This window comes from Triplophysa dalaica, chromosome 2 (assembly GCF_015846415.1).
Source record: "Triplophysa dalaica isolate WHDGS20190420 chromosome 2, ASM1584641v1, whole genome shotgun sequence".
NCBI classification, from domain to species: domain Eukaryota; kingdom Metazoa; phylum Chordata; class Actinopteri; order Cypriniformes; family Nemacheilidae; genus Triplophysa; species Triplophysa dalaica.
In genome coordinates, this window is record NC_079543.1 from 7,010,226 (window position 1) to 7,018,653 (window position 8,428).

Here is an 8,428-nt window from a genome sequence, read left to right on the forward strand (position 1 = left end):
AGACGCGATTTCTTTAAGACTGCAAGGGAAGCTCAGCTTCCCCTATAATTGTTAAAAATTGAATGGTCAAATATTTGTACTATTATGTTAACTTTGTATTGACTAAAAATGCGTTAAACACGTTCATCTCGAACGAAAACAATTTCGTTCAGAATCAGCTACTTAGGTCGGCTGACTTGATTTCCTTCTCATTCATTCCCGTAGCGTACAGTGCATTACTCTGTTGAAGCCCAGCGTCCATTGACTTCAATGGGGCGCTTTAAACAGTTTTTTTTCAGTGCTTAGAAACAAGACGGTCATTGGATAATGCTGCGATTATGTCCCGCCCACGGACGCTCAGCGTCTCTGGGATGAATGGAGGAGTGGGCTGGCCCGGACTCCGAGCGTCTGCGTGATGATTGGAGGGACTTTTATTTCCTAAAACGCTCGTTTTTTGGGGTCGACAGCTTATAAAAACGTATTTCTTGTTTTTTTAGCTTGTTTGCTATACACATTGTCACATATCAGCTTTTAGACATTGTTTTTTTTTGTTATAAATCATAATTGACAAGTAGGCGGCAGCTTCTCGCAATGCAAAAAGACGGTTGTGTGGGCGTGGGCGTGGTCGTCAGATTATGACGCGTATCACTCTGTGTCTCCGTTTCCAACTCAGTTTTTATGATTTAGGCCGAAAATGAGCTTCCCCTCTTTAAAAGATCAGCAGCCGCCACTGTAATGTACATATATTTTTAATGTATAAGAGTAAGAGTTCGGAGAAAATTTATAATTTGATTAATTATGTATGAAAATACAAAAAGAAAACCAGGCAAATAATAAACCTAACACCCAAACACACACACAAACTAATATACATTGCTTTTAGCCTTTGAAGATGCATGTAAAAGAACAAAAATTTGTGCAACCTTTCCTTTTAATTTGTTATTTTATTTTAATTTATCCCCTGTTTAGTGTAGCTACTTCTTCTTATTCTCTGTTTTATTACTCTAAAAAATGCTGGGTTATTTCTGTAAACACATTTTTGGGTTAATTGTGCTGGGTCATAATTTTGGGTTGTTTGAGGTACTGTAAACACACAGTTGGGTTGCTCATGCTGGGTCAAATGGACTGTAGGGGTTATTTCACCACTGAACAGCTGGGTTAGGTTATTTTGACCCAACCGGTTTGTTCATTTTACCACTTCATCGAACCTTCTGGATCCTTCACGCGTCTCCTTGTCAGACGGCAACACACATCACAGCAAGCTGATTTTATAAGGTAAATTAATATGATAATATGATTATTTTTAATAACTTGTGGTAAGTGCACACTGATTTTACTGTTTAATGCAGTATTTGATCTGTCGCTGTGCGGAGGAAGTGTTTTATTCTGTGATTGATTAACGTTAAGTAATTTAGCAGCTTAGCATGCAATTTTTTTTACAAAAAAAGGCCTTAACAATCGCTTTATCGTTATGTTATATATATGTGTGTAAGTGTGCATATTTTTACTTTAAAAGGTTTTTATCCTTCACGTTAAATCCTCATGGAAATGTATGAACTAGCCTTAGGTCAGAAATACATGGTATAGCTCGGTTACTGTTTGTCTACTGTATGGCTTTGTAATGTTTAGTCAGAATTAGATAATTTCATACAAAACTTAATCTAAGGGGATATTTTTTCAAGTGTCTGTGACGTGCCGGATCCAACCAACTAGCAATAATTAAAAATTTAGCATTTTCCCGCTTTTTTCCCTCAGGTAACGTTACTGTTAGCTGCATTAGCTAAAAGCTAAGCCTCTTAATCTCACTGATTATTACAATTAATGACAAGAATAATGTTTGGAAAATTAAACAGAAATTTCCTTCTGACACACGACAGCAAACGATAGAAATAACTGTCTTTTATACCATTTTCCAGCTGGTAAAAATACTATTGTTCTAATAGTTTTGGCCATCACTGTGTGATATATGTATATCCTCAGAAGTAAATGATATACAGTATGAATGTAGTGAATGAAGTAAAATACTAAAAGTGAAGTTTGAAGGTTTCTTCTAAAATTAGCATTTTTATAAGGCCTCTGTGTTTGTTCATTAAATGCATTTTAACTTAAATGTTAGTTATGTTTTAAGACTAACTGTGATATATTTAACAGGTGGGGACTTTAATGGTGGAATACTCGCAAAATGCAGAGAACAGTGATGTATTCTGCACATTTTGTGCCTTTGGGAGGAGGCAGCAACGACATCCCAGACTTTCACCATTGTTTCAGGACATGCCATTGAAAAACTGACTTGTTGCTCAGTTGATCTGTTTCAAGTCCTTTTCTGTGCTTGATGTTAACTAAGCAGTCTCTTCCTACTTAGAAATTTCTCCAGCATGCAGTTTATCGTATTGATGGACATGAGTCTTCATGTGGGAAGTTTTTGAGGACAAAAGTTTTTTTCTGGGCACTTGTAACATGCTTTAAGTTGTCACATGTATTGTCTGTTGTTTTGAGTCTTTGTTTGGCTTAGTTTTAATGGCACACTGTTTGGACTGATTCTCATGTGCCAATAATATTATTTTGAGTTTTCTAATGCTGCAATGTTGACATATAGAATAGGAATCTACAGTGCATAATTCACCCAGTTTTGTGTTTTTAAAGAAACTGATCTACAAAAACTTTTTTTATGTGTCTGTAGGTGTTAGATGAAATGTATGACAATTGCACCCATTCAATAAATGTAAAGAAATAAATTTAATAAAAATGCATATTTACAATTGCATTTGTTTTGTGTAATTGTATTACAGAAAAAATATAATAATTTTACATTCCCTTGAGATTATTTATTTTTATTGGTAAATATAAAAGTAGCAAGGCAATGGGAAAACATATAACCCAATGTTTAGGTTATGTTAACCCAGAAACACAGTTAACCCGACCCACTAGTTGGGTCAAACAAACAACCCAGCATTTTGGGTCAAATGGTTCAACCCAGCACTTGGGTCAAAATAACACAGCGCGTGTTCTGTCCCATAGTTACCCAGCAGCTGGGTTAAGGTTGGGTTATTTTCTAACCCAGCAATTCTTAGTGTGTACTAATTGCAACAGTGGGTACAAAAGTGACCCTCTGTGTGTTATGTAAATATTAAAATAACAATACACAATAAAGTGGATAGATAGACTTCAAAAAATATGTGTACAATTCATGTTAATAAATCATTTCATAAGTAACTGAAGAACATTTTGTATTTCACCTCGATTAAAAATTGGTAAAATCAGTTAGGAAATGTCGGCTAAATGTTACAGTCCTTTGATCCAGAAAACCTGCATTTCGCCCATGCATTTGTTAACATCGCAGTCAAATTAAATATGGCAACAAGAATGTGTAACATTAGAATTTTTCTCCTAACGTTTTTTATTTTTACTTATTTGACCTTGTTTCCTCATTTGTACAAAATTAATTCATGCTTTTTAAGGTTCTAATATAAATGCTTTTTAAAACAATTAGACTGTATTTGTTTACAGTGTTTTGAATAAATCTTTTGATTTAAAATGCAATGCGTGTCACAGACAGATGCTACAGTGTGATCTAATTGCTTAGAATGATCCTATTTATGGTAGAGGAGTTTACATTATATAAATGTAATACCTAATACTTGTATGTTTTTCTATATGTATTATTGTGTCAGGGGTTAAGCATTTTAGTGATTCTTTCAAACATTCCTTCAATATTTAGGGCAAGATGCATTGTGTCAGTGTCTCACAGAATTGTACTTGTTTTGTGTGTGTGTGTAAGAGAATGAGAGAGTGAGATAGAGAGAGAGAGAGAGATAGAGAGAGAGAGAGAGAGAGAGAGAAAGAAAGAGAGAGAGAGTGACAAAGACAGAGAGAGACTAGTCACTGATTGACTCCACCTCTTTGTCTGCATAGACCCTGTATGGATACAGTGTGTGTACAGTATTTAACATATCATACATTCTGAGAGCCAATGAAATCTGGAGGGAGTAACTTCATGGCATGGCATATAATCACTTTCATAACTGAGCGGCATCACAGTGCTTCTCTGGAATGTTACGCAGTGGAAAGTCGCCCCGTTGTTTTTTACAATGATCTGCCAGGAACAGACTGTTTACTATGGAAGCTGGGCTTTTGTAATCGGAGGACTCCTTTACCTCTTTCGGCAAATGACAACACACACTCCATATGGGCGCTATGTGGACACAAAGAATACAGGGATGATGGTTTCAGCCAAGGCAGGCTGGTTTATACAGGAACTTCCATCATTCTTAGTTCCTGTGCTTTTGGTTTGTTCAACAGAAAGTTTGTCTGGTATGGGACAAATTCTTCTTCTCTGTACCTTTTGCCTGCACTACTTTCAAAGGTAACATTTTATTATCCTCCATTGCATCTTTGACAATAGTAACCCAATGTTGCTAAGCATGGCAATACTTGCCAGGTTGGTTTTTATTTGGTGTTTTGTCAAGACAAGGCAAGTCAGCTTTTTTTATATGGTAATTCAAAGTGCTCGAGTGGAGATTAGAGAGTGCTTTTGATAGAAGTTTACATTAAATAAAATTACATACAAATAAAAGTAAAATATATTTTCAAAGGAGTGGTTTAAAATGATAAAAAAATCTAAAGATAAGAAGTAAAATATGAAAATATAAATACATTTGATTTTAAAATATGTGTGAAAAACAGTAAGAAAATAGAAATCAAAATGTAATATGACAGTGAGTTGGTACCAAGACTATGCCTACGTTTTTGCAGATAACCTATTTAGCAGCATACAGGAAGTTGTTGCTTTTTCAGTTATAACACAATCTTGTGGTATTGTGGTGGAAAAAATGATTTCATTGAAATTTGTTGCAAAGATGTTTGGCATGGCTGTGCTGAAACATCATGGTGAACAGTTATGCTGAGGACACAGCTGAGGACAAATGAGCAAAAACATACAAAATAAACATCAAATGCATGTTGGTTGTGGATTGTAGGTAAAGGTGAAGTATACTACAACTATAGCTAGGGAGGTTGCGAGTCTGCTTGGACAAACAAACTGAGGACAGCTCAACACCATTTTGTTAAAGAAACTTCTGAAAAGATTTAAAGACATAAATTACAATTTCTCATTAATCTTATTTCATTTACAGGACCTTCGTGTATTCGTTGCTGACTAAAGGCAGACCGTCTCCTCTCTCCATCGTGGTATCTGCTGTTATCTTCTGTTCACTGAATGGCTTTTTGCAGGGTCATTATTTGCTTCACTGTGCTCAATACAAAACGAACTGGCACCGAGACACACGATTTCTCATCGGTACATAAACTTATTTCCGCTTAATTTGAATCTGTTAGTCCTTTTTTGTTTGATGGAACCAATTTAATTTTACTGCTTACAAATCAAAAAACAGTGAAATTTATTCACTTTTGTGAAAATGTAACTAACATTTAGATGGTTCCCTCTAGGTGTCTTGATGTTTATCTCAGGAATGGCAATCAACATCCACAGTGACTACATCTTACGAAATCTGAGGAAACCAGGAGAGGTTCGCTATAAAATCCCCAGAGGTCAGTATTTCCTCGATACCTACAACAGAATTTTGAGGGGTGTAGTTGTCTGACTATCTATCAAATTTGTTTCTAGAGCAAAAAAAACCTTTTACCACATAATAAAAATAAACATATATTTTTAAAATCAAAATTTTATTGTATGTACACTGTTTATTTTCAGGCGGAATGTTCGAGTTGATATCTGGGGCAAATTTTTTCGGAGAGATCGTTGAATGGTGTGGATTCGCTGTGGCCACCTGGTCCTTTCCTGCTTTCACCTTCGCCTTCTTCACCATCTGCTCTATTGGGCCACGAGCGTACCACCATCACAGGTGCGGAACCAACTATTTTCTTTCAAAACCTTTGTGAAATGCCACAACATTGCAGGAATCACAGGCAGGCAACATTTTTGGCAGTTCATTTGTCCCTTATGCAATCCAGCTGATAAATGGTGGAAATTAGTAGTCATCTTACTCCATAGATGTTTTTATGTATTTACGTCTAGGAATTCTCTTGCTATCCAAATTACCATTACCCGCATAGGATTTTAATAGAGCACGAACTTGAAATTCTAAGGAAGGATCCAACCAAGATGTAGATGATCATTTAAACAAAAATATCAATAAAAGCAATCAAGTTACAGCAGACTATTTTAATCAATATTTATTAGTGCCAGATGTTGACTGTGCATTAAAATTCTATTGAACAGAGCTTGAGAATAAATGTTGCCTGTATCACAGTTAAATTACAGAAATATGTCAAGGTCGTAGGATTTTGTCTAGTGGTGACAACTTAAAAATAATACAAAGCATTTGTGTGATGCTTTTCAGTTAACACCTCTTGTCTTTTTCACAGGTATTACTTGCAGAAATTTAAAGACTACCCCAAATCAAGAAAAGCTGTGATTCCCTTTATGCTGTAACAGCCAAACAGAAATCCATGCCTTTACTGGTGACTTTTAAAGAAATCAATAGCACAAAGCCTTAGCCCATTAAAACATGTTAACTACTGTCCTAATGCAATCTTACACAAGAGCACATATATCTTTTTTTTTTGAAGTACATCAATAAAAATCCTTGTTTACATCTGTACATAGCAGATTGTGGTCAATTATATACAGTACATGTTCCAATCTGCACACACAGGTGTCATAAAATAATAAACCCATCCCACATAAAAGGACGTATAGAAATGCTTATGTTTCGAGGACTCTGAACATGTGTGGCGTTTTGTGATCAATATGTCCCTCTATGTCTCAGTACATACTTTATGGACTTTGGCCTTTTAGGGAAAAGGTTAGATATCTGCTTTAAACTTGATCTTTCCAGAAAACACATACTTTTTCTGAGTATATTCAACAGGCAGACAATAAGGCTGTTAGGTTGTCAGTGAGAAAGCACAAAAAATATGTATATTTTCCTTAAAGTTCTTCATCCAATTCTCATGCTCTGTTAGTCCTCTGAAACAACTTTGTTTCTGAGCTGCTGTTCGGAGCGCACCGAATTTTTTGTGACCTTCTGCAGGGCCCAGGTTCCCAAATGGATACCAAGAAATGCACCACCAGCAACCCACATCCAGTTCTTCCTAAGCCAGCTGTAGTTTCTCATCTTTTCTGTCCTCAATGTAATGTCTTCGGTTGGGGGGTTAAGGAACTCTAGAATGGAAGGCATGGGATTAGGACAGAAAGGCAACAAAAAGTTGCTCCTTTAGCTCAATTTGTAAAGTTTTGTATTAGCGGAGTAAAGGTTGTGGGTTCGATTCTAATGTAATACACAGTATTGATAAACTGCCCAGCTTGAAAGCACTTCAAGTCGCTCAAGTCACTTCAGAGAAAATTATGCGAAATGCATACATGTAAGCAAGTTAACACCGACATATCAGTGGAATGCCGAAAAATGTCTTAAACCGAGTCATGTCATTTTAAGGTCAAAACAAACTAAACCCTAGCTGATTTTTATGGTTTTCTGGATTCACAGATTATCGAATGCATGCATACTGCATCTATTATCAGCATACTGCCACTTGTTAGCAACATGCTAATTGTGTTAGCATCATGCTTACGACATCCTAATTAAAGCTAACAAAACGGTAAGCCTGGTTTTCTTTAGACCCGATTTTTACAGAGTTGGGTCACATTATTTTTTTCTATCATGTTGGACAATGTTCAATCTCAAACCTATCAGACTATTTTTAAGTCTTCAGGCCAGGCTTTGTCAAGGCCACATAAAGTTTGTTCTCAAACTTAACTATCTAGTTCCTATAATGATTGTAACAGTGGGTACAAAAGTGATGTTATGTAGTAAGTAAATATTCATATTCTTGTAAAAAGTTAAAAAATAAAGTCCTCATGTTAATACATAATTTTATAAGTAACTGAAGAACTTCTTTGTAATCCACCTCGATTGAAAATAAACCTAAACCTTTAAAACCGGTTAGGAAATGAAGGCTAAATGTTACTGTGCTTTGATCGAGAAAACCTGCAGCTCACCCATTCCCATGTATTTGTTAACATGGCAGTCAAATTTGGCAACAAGAATGTGAACTATTTGAATTTTCCTATATATGAAACCAGTTTTTACTGAATTTATGCATTTTGTTTTTCTTACGTATGTTGTTCCAATTGCTTCTAACGTTATCTCATTTGTAAGTCACTTTGGATAAAGCGTCTGCTAAATGACTAAATTTTAAATGTAGGTATGTGAAAAAATAAAGAATGCAGTTTTTACTGCACTTGTGCATTTTGTTGTCCTTATGTTGTTCCAATTGCTTCTATCGTTTACCTCATTTGTAAGTTGCTTTGGATAAAGCGTCTGCTAAATTATTAAACATAAAATGTAATTGTAGGCATGTTGAAAAATATAGGGAGACAAAGAGAATGGGGTAAGGAAATTATTTAGGCTACTCTCGTTAATTGTCAACC

The 8,428-nt window shown here is 35.5% G+C and overlaps 1 protein-coding gene and 1 long non-coding RNA gene across 2 annotated transcripts; both read left to right on the forward strand.

Annotated features, from left to right (window-relative positions):
- Window positions 1–6: 6 nt before the first annotated feature.
- On the forward strand, window positions 7–2,456 carry LOC130434855 (uncharacterized). Its single transcript, XR_008908728.1, has 2 exons — window positions 7–1,254; window positions 2,131–2,456. It is a non-coding gene; the product is annotated as an uncharacterized LOC130434855 (long non-coding RNA).
- A 1,438-nt stretch (window positions 2,457–3,894) lies between these two features.
- srd5a2a (steroid-5-alpha-reductase, alpha polypeptide 2a) lies at window positions 3,895–6,603 on the forward strand. The gene is made up of 5 exons (XM_056740212.1): window positions 3,895–4,342; window positions 5,112–5,275; window positions 5,425–5,526; window positions 5,690–5,840; window positions 6,364–6,603. Exons 1-5 carry the CDS (start codon window positions 4,068–4,070, stop codon window positions 6,428–6,430), a joined length of 759 nt encoding a protein of 252 aa, XP_056596190.1. The 5' UTR covers window positions 3,895–4,067; the 3' UTR covers window positions 6,431–6,603.
- The last annotated feature ends 1,825 nt before the right edge of the window (window positions 6,604–8,428 follow it).